The following is a 26,332-nucleotide window of genomic DNA, read 5'->3' as shown; positions in this document are numbered from 1 at the left end:
TGAATTCAGCACAATTCATGATGTTCCCCTGGACATTACAAAAGGTGTGCACTGTTCTTATTGGTGTGTGATTGCCATGAATGGTAATCTATGCTCTGCAACATGTTATCATGCTTGCCATGAAATTCGTAAGGAGTTCTTATGGCAGGACATTTCTTTCCTCCACCTGCACAGTTGACAGCTGTTGGATGGCGTAGTGGACATGGACATGCTGAAATATGTCTCACCATTGAGATGTGTGCTCGATGGGATTTTAGTCAGGGAACAGGCAGGCCACTCAATTCACCTAGTATCTTCTTATTCCAAGAACTGCTCCACCTGCACTGTTTGGTGCACATGATGAAGAAGTATTTATCTGGTTTTTGACATTTCAGGTTCCATTACAACTTATTACTAAGTCAAAGACATAAGAGACTGTGCACTTACTACTAAATTTGTTCCAGTATGTTCCCAATGGAGTACCATCAACAAATTTGGCACACACATTAATAAATAATGTGCGACTAATATACATTTCTTTCAAAGAAGTAATAAATTCTGATTTTGGAATTAAAAAAAAAATGTTCAGGAAAATTTCTCACTTTTATTTGAATATGACCAAGTAGCACAGATTTTTAAAGCTTACAGGAAACTGAATGAAATAGTACAAATTTAAGGTCTTTAAGTCAAATAGTTTTTGTGATATGATCATTTTAAACTTTCAAAATGTGACAAAAAATTGAAAGACCCAAAAATTTTTAATTTTGATATTAATGATAAATGAGGGGAAAGGCAGTCATTTACCTGCAGAGGGCTGCTTTGTGGTGCATAGAAACAGATAATAGAAAACAATTAACATTAGCTTTTGAGCTCTTGCTCTTTTTCCAGTGAGAGTACACACAAGTGGTTGCCTTTCACTTATTTTATGTACTCTTTCACCCAGGAATTTCCAGAATTTTTGTTTTGTCGTTATTCATGTAAACAACTGCTACTGTCATTATACAAAAAAACTATCAAAATCTGAGGTGGCAAGAACCAGACTGTTGGTTGAATTCACATCATAATATTTCCCTGGTTGGGGAGATTCAACAGAGGTAGCTAGATAGATAAATTAAATACAGCCCTGCTAAGAAATTGTGATCAGTTCTGATTTACACTTATTGACAGTCATAAAAATTATTTGTAGAGTACTTTATGTATATAGCTGTAGTATAATGGGAGGAGAACAAGTACTGTGGGAAAAGCCATTGCTCTTTCAGACAAAGCATTTACATAACTTTCCACAGAACACTATAATCTGTACATGTAGTGGAAAAGTCAAGATCCATTTAATACAAAGACTGGAGTTAAACACAGTAATGGAAAATTCTGGGTGGAATATAAATATTGTAAAGAGTAAAAGTAATATATAAGCACTGCAGCTTGGATGGGGTGAGGGGTCATGTCGAAGGAGTTGGTGAGAGGAGAAAAGAGGTGGGCAAGGGAAGGGAGGGGTAGGCTGATGGCTGGAAGTGAGAGGGAGCAAAGAGAAGCATTGGCTAGGGCTTTGCCTTCCTGTCATCTTTGCAACTGCTATCTGTGTAGGATTTTCATCTGTGGCAGCCTCCATATATGGTCAGCTCATTAAGTTTTCCAGATTTCGCTGCTGGGCAAATGGCTGGAATCTGTGTATAGTGATCAGAAATGACTGTGATGCACTGAAGAGCAAGCTCAGTTATGGTGCAGCAATGGTCATCAACACAAAGGTCAGAGATGACTCTATTCCTCAATGTTGGCATACATTCTAGAGATTGGTGCCTACGATTGATGAATCTCTTTGAGAATTACCTATGATACCACTTCCTGGCTGGTTATGGCATTGAATGCTGCTACTTCCAGCCATCTGGGTATTACGTTAACAGGCACTATAACCCACATATTTCTCTATTACTATTTGCCATATGGCAATGTGACACTGTGATGGTCTTCCATGATGGTCAACAGTATGAAATTTGGAAGTCTTTCAGGCATAACTTGGCTTACTCCCATATCATACAGTGCCTAGATGTACTGACACCACTTAATGAAATCCTTTGTTGAAGTTCTTGAAAGGAGTCCTCTAACAAACCCTTCACTGGGTGTGAAAATTGTTGACCTTCATCACATTCAGATTCAAAGTGTGACATTGTGCTTAAATAGTCTGTGTTGACAACTGTGTCATTTGTCTTTGGTATTGGGCTCCTTACTTCAGTTGTTCTTCAGCTGTGTGAACTTTCTGCTGCTTGTTGCTGAATGTTTTCTTAATTTTCACTTCTTTATTGTTATTAAACCACTGTTGGGTTGTAGCATCCAAGTAAATGTACACATCAGTGAGACGCATCATGTCATGCCACTACTTGCGCTTCGTGACACAACTGAATGCCTTCAAACATTTTGTTGGACACTGGTCAGCATCTCCCACATATATAGTTAGATGTCTGGTGGACATATCACTTGGCAATTCTTTTGTTTTCATTAGTGCCTTGACAATGCAGACCATAGGGGGAATGTACTATTTGTATTTGGGTTCCTGCCCATCAAGATGACTGGTTTTATATAACCTTATTGCAGCCACTGTGGTTTTAATGTTTGAGATAACTGGATATCTCCACCAATCTGCATCACATACAATCCAGAATCAAATACATTATGAGAACTGGGTCATCAACAAGAACTTCCACTTCATGCTGAAAGCACCTTTATTGTGTGAGCAGAGAGTGGTCTTATTCATACATACATAGAACATTCTAGCAAATTCTGATATTCCATATAGAAGTCCTGTGACATTCCATAAACCACAATGATAAATAATTGTTTGAGTTGTGAATCACACTAGTAGCACACACGTAATCAGTCTGTGAGTTTAAACACATACACTACAGGAGACAACCCACAGCATGTGGTAATACTCTACATCAGTGGTCTTTGAGACAATTAGTTGTATCCAAGCTGCAGCATTCTGTGTTGTTACTAGCTGTTTCAGCTGAATATTCATCTGCAGCTCAACTGTTGAGAAGAAATTGGTTTAGAAATGGCCAAGGAGAGACAATGGAATGAAGGAAGAGTAAGCTTTAATGTGCTCTTGATGATGTCATTAGTGGTGGAGCACACTCTCTGAGAGTGAAAAGGGTAGAAAAGGAAATCAGCGAAAATATTTTTCTAAGGATCCATCCTCGAATTCACCTTAATTGCTTCAGGGAAATGGCAGAAAACCTAAGTCAAGATACCTGCACAGGAACTTGCAGCCCCATCCTCCTGAATGCAAGTCCATTATATTGGTGATTGTCATTCCTCAAATGGTGAAAAAGTATTGGATATCCTTGTGCATGGGCAGATGCTGAATTAGCCAGACACTGCTTTTGACAGTTACCTGTGCAAGCAGTGTATTAACAGAAATATTCCAATTTAAATAAAGTGAAATCTGATGCAACTGAATTAATGGAAATTCATCAGTCATGCAACACATGAACACTTCCCTCTGTTGAACACATTTATGATCTATACATTATCAACTTCACAGCAGGATGGGTTGTGAGTCATGCTCCATAGCTCAGTTGGCAAGAAAATTTCCCATGAAAAACAAGGTTCCAGGTTTGAGTCTCCGTCCAGAACACAGTCTTAATCCAACAGGAAGTTTCAAAACAACACATACTCTGCTGCAGACTAAAGGATTCATTCTAAAATCAATCCCACAGGCTGTGGCTGAGAGCTTTTTCAACTGTACCCATTCTCCTTCAAGTGCTAGTCTAGACGTGCATGCAGGATAGTTTCTATCAAGTTTGGAAAGTATTAGAGAAGTATTTCCTGGCAGCAGTAAAGCTATGGGACTGTAATGTGACAATATTATGAAAAGGAAAGTTGCTATTTACCATATAGTGGAGATGCCAAGTCACAGATAGGCACAACACAAAGACTGTCACAAATAAAGCGTTCGGCCATTAAGACTTCGTCAACAATACACACACACACACACACACACACACACACACACACACACACACACGGATACCATGCATGCAAATGCAACTCACACTCATGACTGCAGTCTCAGGCAACTGAAACCACACTGAGAGCAGCAGCACCAGTGCATCATGATGGGATTGATGACTGGGGGGCGGGGGGGGGGGGGGGGGGGGGGTAAGGAGGAGGCTGGGGTGGAGAGGGGAAGGGATAGTATGGTGGGGATGGTGTACAGTGAAGTGCTGCAGGTTAGCTGGAGGGCATGGAGAGGTGGGGAGCAGGGGGGGGGGGGGGGGGATTAGTGGCAAAGGAGACAAGTAAACAGACTGAATATCATGGTGGGCTGTGTAGTGTTGGTATGCGAACAGGGAAGGGGCTGGATAGGTGAGGACAGTGACTACCGAAGGTTGAGGCCAGGAGGGTGACAGGAACATAAGTGTATTGCAGGAAGAGTTCCCACCTGCACAATTCAGAAAAGCTGGTGTTGGCGGTAAGGATCCATATGGCACAGGATGTGAAGCAGTCATTGAAATGAAGGATGTCATGGTTGGCAGTGTGTTCAGCTACAGGGTGGTCCACTTGTTTCTTGGCCACAGTTCATCGGTGGCCATTCATGTGGACAGACAGCTTTTTGGTTGTCATGCCCACATAGAATGCAGCACAGTGGTTGCAGTTTAGCTTGTTGATCACATGACTGGTTTCACAGGTAGCCTTGCCTTTGATGGGATAGGTGATGTTCATGACCGGACTGGAATAGGTAATGGTGGGAGGATGTATGGGACAGGTCTTGCATCTAGGTCTATTACTGGGATATGAGCCATGAGATGAGGTGTTGGAAGCAGGGGTTGTGTACAGATGGACAAGTATATTGTGTAACTATGATGGACGGTGGAATACCACTGTGGGAGGGGTGGGAAGGATAGTGGGCAAGACATTTCTCATTTCAGGGCACAACAAAGGTAGTCAAAACCCTGGCGGAGAATGTAATTCAGTTGCTCTAGTCCTAGATGGTACTCAGTTATGAAGGGAATGCTCCTCTGTGGCCAGACGGTGAGAAACTGGAAAGATAAGGCTCGGGAGATTTGTTTTTGTACAAGGTTGGGAGGATAATTATGTTCTGTGAAGCCTTCAGTGAGACCTTCAGTATATTTCAAGAGGGGGCGCTCGTCACTGCAGCTGCAGCAACCACAGGTGGCTAGGCTGTATGGAAGGGACTTCTTGGTATGGAACGAGTGGCAGGTGTCGAAGTGGAGGTATTGCTGGTGGCTAGTAGGTTTGACATGGACAGAGGTACTTCTGTAGGTGAGGTGGAAGTCAACATCTAGGAAGGTGGCTTGTTGGGTTGAGTAGGACCAGGTGAAGCAAATGGGGGAGAAGTTGTTGAGGTTGTGGAGGAGTGTGGATAGGGTATCCTCACCCTCAGTCCAGATTGCAGAGATGTTATCAATGAATCTGTACCAGGTGAGGGGTTTAGGATTCTGGCTTTTTAAGAAGGATTCCTCTAAATGGCCCATGAATAGGTTGGCATAGGATGGTGCCATGTGGATGCCCATAGCCGTACCCAGATCTGTTTGTAGGTAATGCCTTCAAAGGAGAAGTAATTGTGGGTGAGGACACACTTGGTCATGGCAACTAGGAAGGAGGTTGTTGGTTTGCAATCCGTCGGGCATTGGGAAAGGTAGTGTTCAATAGCGGTAAGGCCATGGACATTAGGAACATTAGTGTAAAGGGAGGTGGCACCAATAGTGATGAACAGGGCACTGTGTGGTAAAGGGATAGGAACTGTGGAGAGTCAGTGGAGGAAATGGTTGGTATCTTTTATATAGGACGGAAGGTTCCACGTAATATGTTGAAGGTGTTGGTCTATGAGAGGAGAGATTCTCTCAGTGGGGGCGCAGTAACCAGCCACAATGGGGCATCATGGGTGGTTAGGTTTATGGACTTTAGGAAGCGTATAGAAGGTAGGAATGTGGGGAATGGCAGGGGTGAGTAGAGAAATGGGCTCTGGGTAGAGGTTCTGGGATGGCCTAAGGATTTGAGTAGTGACTGGAGATCCTGCTAGAGTTCCGGAATGGGGTCACTGTGGCAAGGTTTGTAGGTGGAAGTATCTGAGAGTTGGTGGAGTCCTTTCACCAGGTAATCCTTGTAGTTCAAAACAACAGTGATGGAGCCTTTGTCTGCAAGTAAGATTATAAGGTCAGGATCAGTTTATAGATGGTGGACTGCAGTTTTTTCTGCAGATGTAAGGTTAGTTTGCATGTTGAGGGCAGTACTTCTCTAACCACCATCCCCATCATAATATCCCTCCCCTCCCAGCCCCAGCCTAACTCCTTACCCCCACCCAGTCACCACTCCCATCATGCACTGGTGCTGCTGCTCGCAGTGTGGTTTCAGTTTCCTGAGACTGCAGTCGTGTGTGTGTGTGTGTGTGTGTGTGTGTGTGTGTGTGTGTGTGTGTATTGTTGACGAAGGCATTATCTGCGACTCAGTCTCCTCTATAAGGTGAGTAGCAACTTTCCTTTTCATAATATCGTTACATTCAATCCTGGATTTTCCATTGTATTTTCTTTAGCTTTTTAAACATATAACATTTTTTTATTTCTGCTAGAAAAAGAAGAAGTTATTTAGATTACAAATACAAAATACTATATGTTTACTTTTAAATTTCAGGTTCCCTGGACAGTTAAATGCTGATCTTCGCAAGCTTGCTGTAAATATGGTCCCATTTCCCCGTTTACATTTTTTCATGCCTGGATTTGCTCCCTTGACATCACGTGGGTCCCAGCAGTACAGAGCTTTAACTGTACCGGAACTCACACAGCAGATGTTTGATGCAAAAAATATGATGACAGCTTGTGACCCCAGACATGGTCGATATCTCACTGTGGCAGCCATCTTCAGAGGGCGCATGTCTATGAAAGAGGTGATGTTTATTTAATTAATTAACTTGCTTTTACATATAACAAGCAGACTACTTTGTGTGTGTGTCTCCATTACAGTAAGTCAACAGAATGGTATCTGTCACTTGCATCACATTAAGAGTATAATTTCCCTTTTTAAACTGTAGCCAGAACTTATATCACAGGTGACTGCCAAAAATTGATAGGACTGAGATAGGTCTGTAACTAGAAGTTGATGTCATAGTCCCAGACCAGATCCATAATGTAACACCTTCAGCCCACGGGTCTGGGTTAGAGACTGCCTGCAAAGACGTCTCATGTAAAATTAGATTGAATCAACATGGGATTCTCACTTGATGAGGGATGCACTGTCATACCTAGAGTTACTGCTTTTTATTATTTAGTGGTTTGTATAATTACAATGTTGGTTTATTGGTAGCATAATATTTTCATTGGTATAGTTACCTTCATCTGTAACAACAGATACATGTTTATAATGCATTGATACTTGTCACGCACCTTTAAAATGAACACATATACTTCTATTGTAGCTATCAGAACTTCCAATCACATAATCTAAATAAAATGGAAATTTGTAAAAAGAGTGGCTAATGAGAGGAGTTTTTGATTTTGTTTTTAAGTGATAGGAATTCCGAGTTTCTTGCTTTGTGTTTAATGGGAGCGTAAGAAGACCTTTGCACCAGAGAACATAAATCCAATTTGAACTCTAGATAAGGTAGCAAAGTCTACATGAAAAGTATTTTTGTCTCTTCTATTGTTATTTTGTTGATCACAATTTATTTGAAACTGACTTTTTTGATCAGCAACAAAAATCTGTAGGAGTAAATGTATTGAGAAGTTAGTGTTAGAACTTCAAGATCATTATAAATTCTCTGGCTGGTTCTCAAATTGACTAACTTGTATTTAAAGAGCTTTTATCTGCAACATACAACCTATTACCTTCTTACAAGTCAAACATCCTCAATGATGGCAGGAAGCATAAGGAATAAAAATAAACAAAATGTGTGTCGTGGATTCAATCAATGTTCTCACTACTCACTCCTTTTGTTGAATAAACACTTTTTTGCACTACCACAGAGGATAATTCTGTAAGACAACCAGTAATGAAAATATACAAAATAAGACAACACATTTGTCTTTAGCTGAACCCAGTGAGTTTATCTATATGTTGACTCCCTTTTCAAGAGTTATCCAACTAGACCCCAAGGAAATTTGTTCACAGTATTTCATGCAGAGTACAATTAGTCAGGTGCACTTTGGTTGCTAAAGAAAGGTCATTTTTGGTTGTTTGAAATAGTGTATGCATCTTTGTGAAATTAAGATTTAAAGTGATTTTTTTTGGGAATCAGTTATCATTACTAGAAAAAGAGCAGCTAATCATGAAGCTTCAGGCCTGATTTGGCAGTAGCACAAGAAGAATTACCACAATTGTGACCTAGATTTTGCAGTGGTAATGTTAAGAATGGTTCAGAAGACTGGATTACACTCAAGCTTTCCAAGTCAGTGAAATAATATACGTGGTGCTACAATGCTAATAACTTCAGTGCTTTGGAGACTGTAGACAAACCATTCGTACTACCTAGTAAGTTCAGAAGCACACACATAGGTACAGGTACACTTGCAGAGAGAGATAGAGATAAATGGACTGTGGTGTTATTAACCACATGCCCCATGCTAGAAGTGTCACTTCATAATTCATAGGTTGGCACCAAACATTCCGCACCCTGCTGCCAGAGGCACCTACATAGCGACCATGGCCACTGGCTGACAGCTGCCCTCCTCACCTGAGGCGATGCTGCAAGTTATCATCAGTCCACTAAATTTGTGTTATATGCCTCTCTCTGTCAGTGATTTTAGGGTATTATGGACTTGGCTAAGGACTTGAATCTATCTGGATTGTACTTAGGAACTGCCTGCAACTGTGGACTGATGCAACAGATATTAAGGTGCAAACTAAAGACTACTTCTACATCTACATCTACATGGATACTCTGCAAATTACACTCAAGTGTCCAGGAGAGAGTTCATCAAACCACCCTCATAATAATTCTCTATTATTCCACTGTCAAACAACATGCGGAAAAACAAACATTTATATCTTTCTGTGCAAGCTCTGATTTCCCATACTTTATTATGATGATCATTTCTCCCTATGTAGGTTGACATCAACAAAATATTTTTGCATTCAGAGGAGAAAGTTGGAGATTGAAATTTCATGAGAAGATCCTGCTGCACTGAGAAATGTCTTTGCTTTAATGATGTCCACCCCAAATCTTGTATCATGTCCTTGGCACCTTCTCTCCTGTTTCTCAATAATGCAAAATGTGCCTTCCTCCTTTGAACCTCCTCAATGTAGTCTGTTCATTCTTTCTGGTAAGGATCCCCCAATGTGCAGCAGTACTCCAAAAGTGGACAGAGAACACAGTGTAAGAAGTCTCTTTTGTAGATCTGTTACATTTTCTAAGTTTTCTGCCAATAAAATGCAGTCATTGGTTTGCCTTCCACACATAATTTTCTATGTATTCTCTCCAATTTAAGTTGTTTGTAATCATAATTCCTAGGTATTTAACTCAATTTATCATCTTTAGATTTGATTGATTTATTGTGTAACAGAAGTTTTACATATTTCTTTTAGCACTCATCACAGATGATCTCTCAACTTTCGTTATTTAGGATCAACTGCCAATTAGACAAATAATTCAGCCTAACTCTTCTAGTAGAAGAAACTGTTAAAAAGATGGAATTTTTCGATGTATTCAGTTAATTTAATGAGTTAAGTTCTAACTGTAATCTCTGTAAATTAAACATCAAACAATGTGGAGTTTCACTGCCTATTATTGTGATGAAATATAAGGGCCTAAATTTTGGTCTCGAGACAGTCAGTCCACAGCCAAGTTTCAGATGAGGAACCTGTATTGGTTAGACCAACAACAATGCATCAACTTAACAGTGAAATAAGTGTAACACAATTAGGCCATGTGTTAAAACAATGACAGTGTCTGTTCAATACATACTGTATTATGCGGCAAGAACTGTGTGGTTAGGCTTTTTCTGCTCATAGATGTTCAACAGTAAACTATTGTAGCATTATGTGGATGTTTGCGTGCAACCTATTAATTAGGCCTATCGAAAGTTAAACAATAGTGCACTGGCCGTATAACTGTGCATTATTGGGGGGAGATGGGGGGGGGGGGGGGGGGAGTTGTGAACAGTGAAAGTAAAGAACTATAGTCAGCGTTGAACTTCCACTCCCCATTGTTCAGCCAGTATCACAACGCAGTACATCAATACTGAGGACTATCAAAGAAGAAATAAAGCAGGCAAACGCCACAGGCTGTCTTTATGAGAACTGGCAGACAAGTCAAGCACCAGTTTCCCCAAGTACCAAGGACACATGGTTTTTAAAAAATGGAGGGGGCTAATGTGGTTCCATCATGGATTGACCTCACTGGTACTATCACAACAAGTGAGCACACTTGTCATTGACAATAAAGAACAGCCTTTGCTTCAGTCTGCATGTTTATCTCTCTCTGCAAAAGTACATAGTGCAAGTGTGAATAGATGTTATTCATTGTTAACTACACATTTATCTATGAGAAAATTACCTATCCTATGGAATTTACCAAAGTGTTACTCTCTGAGCTTTGTGATAAATCCTGGGTGAAGTATTCTCTGAAACGTGTTACAACAAAGCTCAGAATATTTGAAGGATACAAAAACATTCTCACATGAGTGTGACTGATGCATGACCCCTCACTCTTTTACATCTGAATGCTTTTGGTAAGAGGCTGCTTGCACAGATAATTGCCAAAAGCATTCAATCTGACCAAAGTAGTAGTCATCTTAGCTCAGTGATATCCATCATGTTTCCTATGACATTTTTTTAGTAAATTTGTCCAAATGACAAGGGCTTCAGTGTAGAAATTGTTGTGATTGAAACAGATACTAGCAAAACTAAGTACTGCACATTGGACAAAGCCATGAGTATTAAAGAAAGCATATTTAGTGCCATTTAACCAAGTATAAGAAGTCTCATTAATAAAAAAGATTGATTTGCAATATCTATACAGGAAAACAAAAGAGCAGATGTAATATTAGAGATGTATTATGCTTATCAGCAGATTACGTAGAAGTCACTAAATTGAGCAGATATATACTGATGGATGCAAGATGATGTTATGCTTCTGTATAACCAGTAAGAAGAAAGTGAGAATGGCTATGAGTTTAAAAAAATTAAATTTAAAAAAAGGTCCTTCATCTAGATGACTATGCTGTGCTGCAATGATGGATTAAGAAACACTGACAGTTTACAAGCCGCAAGCAAACACCTCTGCGTAACAATTGCAACCTGCATCCATTTTAACCTACATCTACATGAGTATCCTACAATTCACAATTAAGTGCCTGGCCAGAGGGGACATCGAACCACTTTCAAGCAATTTCTCTACCGTTCCACTCTCAAACACATACTTGATAAACAAAAATCTAAATCTTTTTGTGTGAGCTTTGATTTCTCTTATTTTATTATGATTATTATTTTCCCTTTGTAGGTGGGTGCCAACAAACACTGAGGAGAAAGTTGGTGACTCAAACTTCATGAGATCATGTCACAACAAAATATGCTTTTGTTTTAATTATCATCACCCCAATTTGTGTATCATATCCGTGACACTCTCTCCCCTGTTTCATGATAGTACAAAACAAGCTGTCTTTCTTTGAATTTTTTCAATGTCCTCCATTAATCCTATCCCACACAGCACAGCAGTACAGCAGAAGAGGGTGGCCAACCATAGTGTAAACAGTCTCTTCAGTGAACCTGTTGCATTTTTGAAGTGTTCTGCCAATAAATCACAGTCTTTGGTTCACCCTCACCACAACATAATCTATGTGATCATTCCAATTTAAGTTATTCGTAATTGTAATAACTAAATATTTAGTTGTAATAGAGGGAAACATTCCACGTAGGAAAAATATATCTAAAAACAAAGATGATGTGACTTACCAAATGAAAGTGTTGGCAGGTCGACAGACACACAAACAAACACAAACATACACACAAAATTCAAGCTTTCGCAACAAACTGTTGCCTCATCAGGAAAGAAGGAAGGAGAGGGAAAGACGAAAGGATGTGGGTTTTAAGGGAGAGGGTAAGGAGTCATTCCAACCCCGCACACACACACATATCCATCCACACATATACAGACACAAGCAGACATATTTAAAGACATATTTAAAGACAAAGAGTTTGGGCAAACTCTTTGTCTTTAAATATGTCTGCTTGTGTCTGTATATGTGTGGATGGATACGTGTGTGTGTGCGAGTGTATACCCGTCCTTTTTTTCCTCCTAAGGTAAGTCTTTCCACTCCCGGGATTGGAATGGCTACTTACCCTCTCCCTTAAAACCCACATCCTTTCGTCTTTCCCTCTCCTTCCTTCTTTCCTGGGAGGCAACAGTTTGTTGCGAAAGCTTGAATTTTGTGTGTATGTTTGTGTTTGTTTGTGTGTGTGTCGACCTGCCAGCACTTTCATTTGGTAAGTCACATCATCTTTGTTTTTAGATATATAAATATTTAGTTGAATTTACAGCCTTTACAGTTGTTTGATTTGCTGTGTAATTGAAATTTAATGGATTCCTTTTTGTGTTATGACTTCACTTTTCTCATTATTTAGAGTCAATTCCCAGTTTTCATGGCATACAGATACCTTATCTAAATCATTCTGCAACTGACCTCTGATGACTTTACTAGACAGTAAATGACAGCATCATCTGCGCAGAATACAGCTGGCCTTACTTCTTGACAAAGAAATGAGACGGTTTTGAATAATGTGGTACTGTGGAAGATTCATCTGACCTATCAACTCACTCACAGAATGCACACTTCAAATATTGCAATGCTTATTTAATTTTATTAATTAATTTGTTTCATATTCGAGTGATCTGTTTGTGAATACATCATAGAATATGGAACACATCACTGGGAGTTCTGGTGGAAGAGTAATTTTCATTCCTATCATAAACCATCTGCACTTCATACAGGGATTAACAAGTTCCTGTCCTGTTGCATTCTTACAAGGACAAGGAAAAACAGACTGGCTCTATGCTTCAGTACATGCCCTAATTTCACTTATATTATTCTCAAAATGTTTTTATAAACACATTAATGCAACTTGCAACAAGTGGTTGGAGTTAAAGGCCCGAATAGCATCTTAACTTAATTTCAGTGTCAACAGAGCACAGGTTCTCTGAGAAATTTGTGTCCACTTTTGACTTTGCACAATTAGGAAAATAAATAGTTAATGCTATCCCTCCTTCAAAGCTGCCAAAATATGTTGGCAGTACTGTATTGTTTCACTTCAGTATTGTGTGTTTTTCAGTTACGAAGCCATGACTGATGTGAGTGGACACACACTGTTGAGGAGTGATTTGTTACATCTGTGGGGTGCACAAATGTCAACAGACATGCAAAAGTAAGAGAGATAGTGAGTAAGTTTAGAGATCGCTTTGGCAAAACTCTGCCTCACAAGGCACTCCTACTTGATTGGCAGAAATGTGGTTTCATTTCAGGCAGCATCAAAAGCGAGCCACATAGTGGATATAAGATAACGTGAGAGGAAATGTGTGCCACTGTGGCTCAATGAACTAAGTGGTCTTTAATAAAATCCATTTGCAAAAGAGCAAGTGAACTTAGTTTTGCATGACCACATGAAAAAAGATTTAAGAATGAAAGCATTTAGACCAGTGTTTGTGAATGGATTTAGACCAATGTTTGTGACTGAATTACCTGATGACAGCTTGGAGCAATGAAGAATGTATAATATGTCATAGTTCACACAGGAGGGAAATTGATTTTTTGTCACATGAAAAATGTCATTATGAGTGTGAGTTGGAAGGGAATGTTATGATATAGACCAGGATGTAATCATGAAACTTCTTTATACCCTATTTTTTTAAAGGTTACATGAATAGTAAACCACATTTTGACATGTTTCAAATCTGGTTAATACCTCAGCTTAACAGAAAGGGAATCATAGAATTTACATGGTTGCAGCAGGACTGAGCTCTAGTACACACTGACTTTTGGTTATGCAAGTTCTTTGATGAGCAGTTTTGAGACTTCTGGATAGTATGTGGTTCAGAACCATCTCCACCCTCATTGAAATTGCCACCATGATCTTACCATACCATACAACTCATTATGGGGAGTAATTAAATCCTCTGTGCCTCATTGTTGGTACACAGCTGATGACGAATTACTTGGAAGTGTTATGAAGCATAGCTTCGAAGATGTTCTGCAATATGTCAAGGAGGGCATGGAGACACACAGACCCCTGTGTAAAGCACAATAGCACACACACTGATCTATTGGATGTATAGCTCTTATATGTCAGAACTCCAATTCAAGATACTGTTTTGATAAAGAGACATGGGAACATGGGACACACAGTAATTCATGCATCAGTCTAATCCACTTGTGCCCATCTATCTACCATTGTCTAGTGTTATTGATTACAGAATAAAAGCTTCTCCACTGTTCAATGATGTGTTGTTCATACTGTTCTAAGCAAAAGCTTCTGGGCAACAACATGGCTTGTTAATCCTCTGACTGCCGTTGATGATTTATCTCATCATGCTCTACTGTTCCCCAGGTGCTGTTGATGAGTTTAAGCATGGCCTCTGGATTTTTGGTGAGCACTGTTGATGAGACAACTTGAACCTCCTTGCCATCCCCTGATACTAATGACAGTATGGCCACACCACCACTCAGGTACCTGCACTGTTGATGAGTTCAAGTGTACAGTGGATTTGCTGTCCATTATCTGATTAGTTTTTCATAGTTCTGGTGCCTAAGGTGTATTTGTACACTTTATCTGTTATGATCTCATTGTACTACATTCTATTTCACTTTAGATCTTACTATTCATCAGGCTGGACATCAGAAGGTTTTTATCATCAGCTATTCTATTGAGGAAAAAATCATGGGGAAGGGCAACAGTTAGGATAAATTATTCAGTGTTAATTATACAGCTCCTCTATAGGTTCCAAAGCAGCCCTGAGCCATCTACATCAGCAAGTGTAACACTACAGTCTCATGCCTCAACAAGAATGAAATCGACAGTTTATCCAAATCTAAAAGTGATAGCAAAACACAGTTTAGTGACAAATGTGAATGCATCAAAATTATTTTTGTCCACTTAATCACATACTTGATGATTCACCTTTAGGACACAACTGTTAACTAGGGAAAGATCCAATAATTCTGTCATTTTTGAAAGAACATATTGTGCAGACAAATTCACAGACCGGAGGTTTGAAGTGTCATGATCTATTTTGTAAGTGAAATCTACAAAAATAAAAATACAGCATAACCTGTGTCAGATAGACAAATATAGTAAATGATCATCTATGTATGATTTTGAACTATTTTTATATTAATAAAAATGCCCATACACCTTGATTTCCATTGCCTTAAAGACATTATTGCACAAAAAATGTACTGTTTTCATGCATTTCCATAAACTGTTCAGGCTGGTACCCATCTTTCCCTTTGTGGCTGACTTTGGGTGAAGTACTGTGCCATAAAACACACATGAAAAGATGAACATTTCAGATTATATATGCCCAGTCTGAAAAGTTACATTCAGGTTATGAAATATTACTGACTGTGAGACAGAAAACCATGTTGCCTGTTTTCAGTGGACAAGTAGTTATCAGAAATATAAGTGACACATTACCAAATTTCCTGTAAGAAGAGAGTTATTTCATAGATGTATTGCTTGCAGGGTGTACTTATTATAGATAGGCTATCTGTCCACCTCCAATGATTAAGCACTCAATCAGTCTGGTGAAAAATCATTCATGAAGCTACTAAATAAGTCTCATGATATAATAACAATGAAATTAAAAAATCTCATGAAACAATAACAATGGAGTTAAAAAGCTTTCAATGTGGCTCAAAATAAATGCCAATACATGAATGATATTACAGACAATCAGTATATTTCATTCACTGGGCAGTGTATCATGATGCTTTTTAATTACAAAAATACTATAAAGGAAAACAGTATCACTAATGGCTTTCATCCCTCACATGCAATGGAACAGTATTATAATCTGGACAGACAATGTGCAATCCAAAAATATCTACTTATTTAAGATCAAACTTGTTTATTCCTTTATTTAGTAAAATGAAGAATACATGCAGTACATGACATATTATGAATTTATAGCTATGAAGCGATACTGAACTACTACTATGTACTGAAAGTGACACATACAATCAGAATCGGTTACCAAAATTGCATCATAAACTATTGGAGAATAAGCTGCTTTAAATCTCCGCAGATCTGTATCAAGTATTAATTCACATACAATCCTCAAATTCAGAAACTAGTTTTACATTTGCAGTGTTCCTCATGCCTGTGACAAATCTTAAGCGATAGAAGGAGACGCAATAGAAAGCACTCAAGAACTGCTCAGCACAAGGTGAAGCAGGAAACTGTGGTAGCTCCGGCTCAGGTAGATGCTTAGATACAGGCCGTTAAGCACATTAGGTGACAATGATACACAACTCAGTTAGGGATGTAGTACACATGTCTGAAGCACCCAAAGAGTTAAACTTAAAACAGATATGCCAGCAGATATTTTTTCCAGTCTGTTGTAGCTGAAGTCACATGCTTTAGTTGATTGGTAGTAGAAATGGCCATGGTTCTTTTGAAAGAACTGTTCTGCCATTTGAATGGAGTGCTTTTGGGGAAATATTGGAAAACCTAAATCTAGTTAGTAGGATGAGAATTTCAGTGCTAGTACTTCTGGATACAAGTTCAGTGTATTAAACACTATACCACCTTACACAGTAAAATTTTGACCTTCATTGTGACTGGTTTTAGTACTTTCATGACACTTTAATTTCATAGTTACATAATTAGTAGCATATCTGATCATGTGTGACTGCTTTGCTGAAATCTCTCTGTTGGAATAACCAAACTAGTTGTCCTTTTGCAATGTGTTGCAAGATACAGAATTGCTACAATGTGAATTCTCCTTCTGGTGTGTGTGTGTGTGTGTGTGTGTGTGTGTGTGTGTGTGTGTTTTCAAGGCAAACATCATCATGTATTTTGCTGACTGCAGCAGCTGTGCTTTCATCGTTTGGATTCATACGTAATTATATTTGTTCTTCTTTTATTTTCTTGATTTAGTCAAATAATCAGTTTCTCACATAAATATGAGGGCTGTTCAGAAAGTATCTACTTTTATTTCTAAAGTTAATCTTTGCTCAGATACAACTGTTTGGCGCTATTCATCTTCAAAGTAGTCCCCTTTAGCTTCTACACACCTCTCATAATGCTGCTAACATTGCTGGAAAGCCTCCTTTGATATGGGGCACAGCTGCTCCATCAAATTCTGAATAATGTCTTCCCTGTTCTGAAATCTGGCCCCTTTCAGAGTCTTTTTGATTTTAGTGAAAAGCCAGGAGTCACTCAGTGCAAAGTCAGGAGAATAGGGAGGCTGACAAACCATAGTCGTGCTGCATTTGGTCAAAAAATTAACTTAGAATGGTGAGTGGGTGCATTATTGTGATGAAGGTGCCAACTGCCTGGTCCCCACAAATCCAGCCTTTGCACCTCACTACTTACTGCTTCATGAAGGCAACACAGAACCTTTTGACAGTACTCTTTGTTGACAAGAGTACCTTCTGCGGTGTACTCGAAATGGGCCACACCATCTGAGTCAAAAAAGATGGTCAGGATGACTTTCACATTGCTGTGGACCTGTCTTGTTTTTTTAGGTCTCAGGGATGATACATGTTTCCATTATAATGACTGAAACTTTGTTTCTGGGCTGTACCCATTAACACAGGACTCATCTCAGTTATCACTGTGTTAAGACAGTTGGGATGGCTGTTCACAGTATCCAGCATGTCCTGTGTGATCTTTGAATAAAGGTACTTCTGCTTGCGTGTTAGCAGCTTTGGCACAAATTTTAGTATGATCCTTCTGAGGTTCAAATGTCCTGTTAAAATGGAATGAATGGAGCCAATACTAATTTTAACCTCATCTGCAAGTTCTCTGACCTTGCTCTGTAAATCCTGCATCACTAGGATCCTTACATGATTAATAACAACCTCACTTTCAAATGTTGAAGGCCTACCTGAATGTGCTTCACTTGCCATTGATGAGTGGCCATCTTTGAAGTGTATAAGTGTTTGTACTACTCCTTTATCTGTCTAGTACACATTGCTTTGTCCCTAGCACTTGTCAAATCTTGCAGACTGTTTCAATGTGAGAAAAGCCACGCTTAAAACAAAGTTTGGTGCAGTAATGTTGTTCCACTTTTTCTGTCATTTTGACCACACCACAAAATTCGAAAAATACCACTTACATGTTTTCATTTGTCAATGGCTACTCAGCAAACAGTTGTTTCCACTGTAAAAAATCAGGCATGCTCACTACATATGCCTACAAACATAGATAGTGCATGCACCCCAATACCATTGTTGGTTTCAACAAAAATAATGAGGTCAGACACTTTTTGAAAAGCTGTCATACTTTTGTTTATTTGGACAAACATGTAATGGTTTATAATTTCCTGTCAAAAGCTTTCCATTTCACACTCAATATGTACAAGTATGTAATTGTTGTCTTCAATATCCATGAACATACAATGGAATGATATAGGAGAGTAATCCCAAAAGTAAGGTCTCCTATTTCTTTAGAAGTACATAGACCTGTTTATTTCTACAATGGTTTACATCAGTTTACAGCTTGAACATTTAGCTATTTTTCAACATAATCACTATTACTGTTGATGCATTTTTGTAGATGTTGTGGCAGTTTTTGTATGCCCATGTCATAGCAGCTCGCCGCCATGCTGTTCAGAAAGTTATGAACCTCTTCTTTCACCTCGTAGTCGAAGCTGAATCGCTTTCCGGCCAAATGTTCTTTTAACCTACGGAACAGGTGATAGTCACTGGGCGCCAAGTCAGGACTATAGGGTGGGTGGGTGATTACACTCCACTGAAACTGTTGCAGGAGAGCAACGGTTTGCCGAGCGATGTGTGGGCGATTGTTGTCATGGAGAATGTGTATGCCCTTACTCAACATTCCTCTTCTCTGGTTCTGAATTGCCCGTCTGAGTTTTTTTAGAGTCTCACAGTACCTGTCAGCATTAATTGTGGTCCCAGCGATTCAGCTCCGACAAGAAGGTGAAAGAAGAAGTTCATAACTTTCTGAACAGCATGGTGGCGAGCTGGTATGACATGGGCATACAAAAACTGCCACAGCATCTACAAAAATGCATCAAGAGAAATAGTGATTATGTCGAAAAATAACTAAATGTTCAAGCTGTAAACTGATGTAAACCATTGTAGAAATAAACAGGTTTATGTCTTATAAAAAAAGGAGACCTTACTTTTGGGATTATCCTCGTAGTTACCAGGTCTCCCTTGGCACTGTGCAGTATATTGGTAACCCTGTGCAGCACCTGTTGTGGTGTCAGGATTTCTGATGAGTTACTCCTCCTGCCATACATCACACAAGGAGTATCTCAAACAAAATACTAAAATACGAAATGAGTATCAGAATACATTTAAAAAAGAATATTACCCAGGTATAAGTAACGTAGCTCTCTGGATTACTAGCACATTTTTATTCCTTTCAATTATTACAAAATGGTCAATACAATTACTTAACACAAGATTTCTGATTTATTGAGAACTAGGTACAAAAATTTTTGCACCACCTTCAACGGATATGCGAAATTTTCCCAAAGTTAATTTTGTCAAATTCCATACCATGTCACTCTGCAATTATATTCCATTCAGATTCATTCTATTCCTTCTTTTGACACAACCTGACAGAAGTTAGGTCCATAATGTTTATACATTGGGCCTGTATATACATTTTACTATATATATATAGCTCGAGATCACACATGGTGTATTCAGCAGGTGGTTTGGAGGCTTTTGGTTAAATAGCAGTACTTATTTCAGAACTTGTTATATCCCACAGTACTCATCATGAATACACAACAGTTTTATTTATTTATTTATTCATCATACCCATAGACAAAACACATTGTATCTATCAGGTGCAGTTAGGTCTATATTACACACACACTGATGAGTATAAACTTTTACTAAGCATTTAGCAGATTATGGTTTTTCACAATAATATTCTAGGTCTATTTCATGGTAAATTATAATTGCCTTTTATATCATTTATGTTAAGTGACATTTCTTTTGATACAGTAATTGCATTGCAATTTGTCCTACAATTTAACAGTAGTGCATATAAAATCTTTAATGATTTCTATTAAATAAGTTCTGAGAGATGTTTTAAAAATATTCTTATTGTTTATCACTCTCAAGTTTGAAAGTAGTTTTTCTGGGGCCTTTGGACCTGCATATAATGGCATTGTTTTGCATTTCATGGAATTTTGAATGGGCTCATGGAAGAGGTCCCATTTCTTTGTGTTGTGGTTGTGTGGGTCTTGTTATTTTGAGTACCAGGAGAATATTTTAATTGTGTCCAACGCAGGAGCTCGTGTAGGTCAGTGATGGTCATGGTGTGCCAAACTTCACACAGCTGAGTGTGCAAGTCAAGGCTGTGCATGAAATGCCTTTGCTCAATCCTTCCCGGAAGTACTTGGTACAACATGCCATTTAATTTAGTTGTATGAATACATGGGGTCCGGTCTTTTGGATATGTCCAAAAGGCCAGACATCACACATTCATATAATGAATTTGCCTCAATAGGCAATGAATCCACAACCTTCAGTGCAGATGCAGATTTATGTTTGACCTCCACCAGGAATCTAAAATTAGTGAGCAAGGAGGACATGGATGGAGACTGTGGATAGGTAGTGCTATGTGGGAGTGAGTCAGCAGGGGAGCATGCTGGGATAGTCCATGTACTTGTGATAAACTCTGTGTCTAGGCAGCACAACAGTTAATGGAATTGCTTTGTAAGCAGAAGATCCTGGGCTTGAGTCCTGGTCCAACGTATATTTTCACTCATCAGTGCTGGTTCTGCATAAAGCCCTAATGCAACTGATATCATTAGTTCCTTCCATTTTATTCCTCCACCTCCACCTTCAGTTTACATAATTTCATTTAATATTGTGGGGTAGCATTTTCGGTTGGTGCAGCACTCTTCAGTTCAGCAGAATCGTGGTGTCAGCACTGTTTACCCTTCACTATTTGTTTATGGTATGAAGGACAGTCACAGGTCCAGGGAGTGTTTGCACAAAAAGAAGCAGCCTACCATCACAAGTGTTTAAACTTGAATGGGCATGACAGAAGAGAGGGATGAGAATTCTCAGTATGTATTATGCAGTCGCACAAGTAAGGGGTATCCCAAATTTGCTAGGAAGCTATATTACAATACCATGCAGAAAGAATTTAGGGGTTTAATTGACAATGAAAGAGCAAAGAATTAAAATGATTGAAAGATGGGATTCATTGTTCAGTACATTAAGGAGTACTTTGTGCTAAATTTGCAGCCATGCAGCATGTGAAGATATTGGTAGTATAAATAGCAAAATATCTGAAGTGCACCTACTGCTCCACTGTCAGTTTCAACTACTTTCAATGAAACTGAATGAAGAGTATGAATATTTTATATATTACTGCAAAGTACGTTGGTTAAATCAAGGGGTAAGCCTGGAATGATATTTCAATTTAAAACTCACTTTTGTTGCATTTATGAAGGAAAAGGTGCATTTTAAGTGGACTTGATTGCACACATCCAATAGTAAGACACTGAAAGATGAGGAACAACTTCCGGATTTGGTGGAGATACAGCTGAAAAGAAAATAATATTGTACAAGAGGAACATTTTGACAAACACGATTCAGTTCCATAAGCTTACTGTCATTATAAAAGCACATGATGTTTGAAGAATTCATTGTGGCCTTGAAAGAATTACAAAGATAGTTTCCCAAATATTTTGAGGACACTGTCAGTCTTACATCTGTTTTTGAACTGTTTTTGAGACCATTTGTTGTTTCAGATAAAAGCACCCCTGTGCATGTGCAGATGTAAATGATTGATCTGCAAGGTAATTCCCAATTTAATGACAAATCCTTTTACAGTACAACTGTCCAGGATATCTACATTACATCCCTCAGATAGAGTTTCTACATCTCTGTAATGAGATGATCAACTAAACAAGTCACAATTACGTGACAATGTAAGTGTGAAACTCTTTGAAATTGTCTGTGACTGTCTGTGTACCAATGGTCTGTATCACATAAAAAATACATTACTTCTTCAGCATGTCAAAAATAAATAATACTGAAAATTTGTTCTGTTTGTGGTCTACATTGTTGGGAAACCTGAAATATAAAACCAAGTTATATGTATGGCACATTAACAGTTTCCCCCTCTGCCCCTGCTCCTGCTCACGATGTGTGGCATTGCAGTGGGGGAAATGTGCTGTGAAGGCAAGTGCTGTGGCACTCTTGCCAGTGCCCGGCCTGCAAGCAGAAATCTTGGCTGCTTCTGATAAAGGTATATGGTAAACAATGTTAGTATCTTACAAATTTTAACAGCTGGCCTATATTATCCTCTACATTTAAGATTGGCTATCATCCTTATTCCCCGTTTTTGTGGTTTGAATATTCTATTGATGTTTGTTTTTGAGGTGTCTCTCAAAAAACTAAATCATAACTTAATGTTGAATGGATTAGTGTGTAGCACATCATTTTCACAATATTTGTGTCTTTGAGTTAGCTAATTTTACCACTTATATGTTCAATGTGTTTATCCTAGCCGGCCGAAGTGGCCGTGCGGTTAAAGGCGCTGCAGTCTGGAACCGCAAGACCGCTGCGGTCGCAGGTTCAAATCCTGCCTCGGGCATGGATGTTTGTGATGTCCTTAGGTTAGTTAGGTTTAACTAGTTCTAAGTTCTAGGGGACTAATGACCTCAGCAGTTGAGTCCCATAGTGCACAGAGCCATTTGAACCATTTTTTTGTTTATCCTAATTTACATTTTCATTATTTATTTTCCAACTAATTTAGCATAGTTGTAGTTTTCTGCTATACACTCATATATGCAAATATTGATAAACTCATGGTGAAGGTTTTTTTGTTTTAAATGGCATGTTTTCCATAGGTTGACTTCTCATTGTCTTTCATCAATATTCATTAGTAATAGGCATCAACTTGAATATTTGAGAAAGCTATCAGTACATAATACAAGATCTCTGTTCATAGTACACAACACAACTGACCTCAATAAAACAGTGTTTATTAAAATAGTACCTGATGTAAGACAAAGCAGATAATATGCATGACGGTGTTTGCAGGTGGATGAACAAATGCTGAATGTCCAGAACAAGAACAGCAGTTATTTTGCTGAGTGGATTCCAAACAATGTTAAGACTGCAGTGTGTGACATACCGCCTCGTGGACTTAAAATGTCAGCAACATTTATTGGGAATTCCACAGCTATACAAGAACTCTTCAAACGTTTAGGGGAACAGTTTTCAACAATGTTCAAACGCAAAGCTTTCCTTCATTGGTACACAGGTGAAGGTATGGATGAGATGGAATTTACTGAGGCTGAATCAAACATGAATGATTTAATTAGTGAATATCAGCAGTATCAGGAAGCAACAGCTGAAGAAGAGGGAGAATTTGATGAAGAGGAGGAAGGAGAAGGAGAAGAAGCATAAATCTAAATTTTCATGGCAGTAAACGCTGCATTTAATTAATTCTGAGTTTTTAGTGTTGCTCAAAGAAATTGAAACCTGTTAACTTGTTACTGAAGATCTGGAGAAATAAACACTGAACTTTTTACCATAGTATTTCATTTGTATCTTTGTGTGTGTTAGACACAATAATGCAGTTTCACCATTCAAAGTGTGTGTGTGGAGAGTTAATGGTGTATTTATGATTTAGGTGTTGCATTGCAGCATATAAAGCTTTTTGTGCTCAACAATTAGAATCTTCTGCATAAAACAGACAACACACAGAGCAACCACAACAAGGCAGTTCATTTTTCAATTTATGTTTACATGTTTTTTGGCAGTAACTATTTTTGTTTTCAGCAGTCCCCACCCAGACATCCTTGTTCCTGCAGTCCATCCATCTCTGTGAAAGGGAATACTACTGACTGCTCCATTTTCACTTTGTACCAGAGCTGCTCCATCCCCATCTCAGCACAATATAGTACAGTAGTGACCTTGTCATCAGGCAGACACTACACTAAGCCAGGTAATAGGCAGAAATACAAGCAAATAGAGATACATAAATTAAGACATATGTTGTTATGTAACTTTCCTCTCATAAAAAAACAACATTGCAAATACTGTTGTTACTCATATAGTAGTATTTTTAATTCCACAATAACAGTGCAGATCAATGAGTTCCTGATCACTTTACAAGAAAAACTGTTGGAACCAACTACAAGTTACTATCATCAATAATGATGAAAACATAAGATGGAAGTCAGCATACTAGGGAGCAGCTACTAGTTAACTGGAAAAAACCAATCACTCATAAGATTCATATGTATTCAAAAGTTTTGAGTTATGGAAATACAGACAACTACTCACCAAATTGAAGAGGGCCAGAATGACAATCAAGCTTATAAAAAGTATGATAAACTACTTAGATTCTTCAGAGGGAAGAAATCGATGTGAGTATAAGGGGAAGGCAAACGAAAATGGGACACATGGGAAAAAATTAAACTGTTTATCATTTCTAAAGTAATCGTCATAATTATTAATACATGGATCCCAATCTGAGACAAGATGGTCAATGCCTTCATGGAAAAAGACTTGCAGTTGCCAACAGAACTGTGATTGTACCAAGGCACATATCTCTTTGTCTGAAGAAAATTGATGGTCACAGAGTCTTTCTTTAGGGTTCCAAAGATATGGAAACGGCATGGGGAGAGATAGGGACTGTGTGGAAGATGTGTAAGGACTTTCAAGTGAAACTTCTGCAGCAAACCCAAAACAACTTTGGCAACATATGGGCAGGCATTTTGCTGGCAAGTCTGACTAAACTGAAGACGCTTTGCTGGGAATCCCTTACACATCCTTCATACAGTTTTGGAAAACCGTGTTTAATGACAGTGCTGCTAAAGCAGTCATTAAACATGGTTTTCCTGAATTTCAATCAAGAACAACTGCCAAGATGAGAAACATAAAAGTAGATATCCTCGATGTCGCAAAGCAGCTTAAATCACTTAATAAAGGCAAGGTTTCGGGTCCAGATTGTATACCAGTCAGGTTCCTCTCAGAGTATGCTGATACTATAGCTCCATATTTATCTGCTTGCTCACAAAAAGATCCACACCTAAACACTGGAAAATTACTTAAGTCACACCAATACCTAAAAAGGGAAGTAGGAGTATTCCACTGAATTACAAGCCCATATCACTAATGTCCTTCCCCATGAACCATGGACCTTGCCATTGGTGGGGAGGCTTGCGTGCCTCAATGATACAGATAGCCGTACCATAGGTGCAACCACAATGGAGGGGTATCTGTTGAGAGGCCAGACAAACATGTGGTTCCTGAAGAGGGACAGCAGCCTTTTCAGTAGTTGCAGGGACAACAGTCTGGATCATTGACTGACCTGGCCCTGCCAACACTAACCAAAATGGCCTAGCTGTGCTGGTACTGCGAACGGCTGAAAGCAAGGGGAAACTACAGGCGTAATTTTTCCCGAGGGCATGCAGCTTTACTGTATGATTAAATGATGATGGCGTCCTCTTGGGTAAAATATTCCGGAGGTAAAATAGTCCCCCATTCGGATCTCCGGGCGGGGACTACTCAAGAGGATGTCGTTATCAGGGGAAAGAAAACTGGCTTTCTACAGGTCGGAGTGTGGAATGTCAGATCCCTTAATTGGGCAGGTAATTTGAAAATTTAAAAAGAGAAATGGATAGGTTAAAGTTAGATATAGTGGGAATTAGTGAAGTTCGGTGGCAGAAGGAACAAGACTTTTGGTCAGGTGAATACAGGGTTATAAATACAAAATCAAATAGGGGTAACGCAGGAGTAGGTTTAATAATGAATAAAAAAATAGGAGTGCAGGTAAGCTACTACAAACAACATAGTGAACGCATTATTATGGCCAAGACAGACACGAAGCCCAAACCTACTACAGTAGTACAAGTTTATATGCCAAATATCTCTGCAGATGATGAAGAAATTGATGAAATGTACGATGAGATAAAAGAAACTATTCAGGTAGTGAAGGGAGACGAAAATTTCATAGTCATGGGTGACTGGAATTCGACAGTAGGAAAAGGAAGAGAATGAAACATAGTAGGTGAATATGGATTGGGGCTAAGAAATGAAAGAGGAAGCCGCCTGGTAGAATTTGGCACAGAGCATAACTTAACCATAGCTAACACTTGGTTCAAGAATCATGAAAGAAGGTTGTATACATGGAAGAACCTTGGAGATACTAAAAGGTTTCAGATAGATTATATAAT

At 38.8% G+C, this 26,332-nt stretch overlaps 1 protein-coding gene across 1 annotated transcript in view; it reads left to right on the top strand.

Annotated features, from left to right (window-relative positions):
* LOC124798178 (tubulin beta chain) overlaps window positions 1-23,555 on the top strand; it is a 75,987-nt gene extending 52,432 nt beyond the window's left edge. The window contains exons 5-6 of the mRNA XM_047261464.1: window positions 6,628-6,880; window positions 23,187-23,555. Of these exons, the coding sequence (XP_047117420.1) occupies window positions 6,628-6,880; window positions 23,187-23,555 (622 nt within the window). The remainder of the gene's footprint in view (window positions 1-6,627; window positions 6,881-23,186) is intronic.
* The last annotated feature ends 2,777 nt before the right edge of the window (window positions 23,556-26,332 follow it).

Source organism: Schistocerca piceifrons, chromosome 5 (assembly GCF_021461385.2).
Source record: "Schistocerca piceifrons isolate TAMUIC-IGC-003096 chromosome 5, iqSchPice1.1, whole genome shotgun sequence".
In the NCBI taxonomy this organism is placed as follows: domain Eukaryota; kingdom Metazoa; phylum Arthropoda; class Insecta; order Orthoptera; family Acrididae; genus Schistocerca; species Schistocerca piceifrons.
The sequence above is the reverse complement of the archived record's forward strand: the minus strand, read 5'-3'. Positions and strand labels throughout refer to the sequence as shown.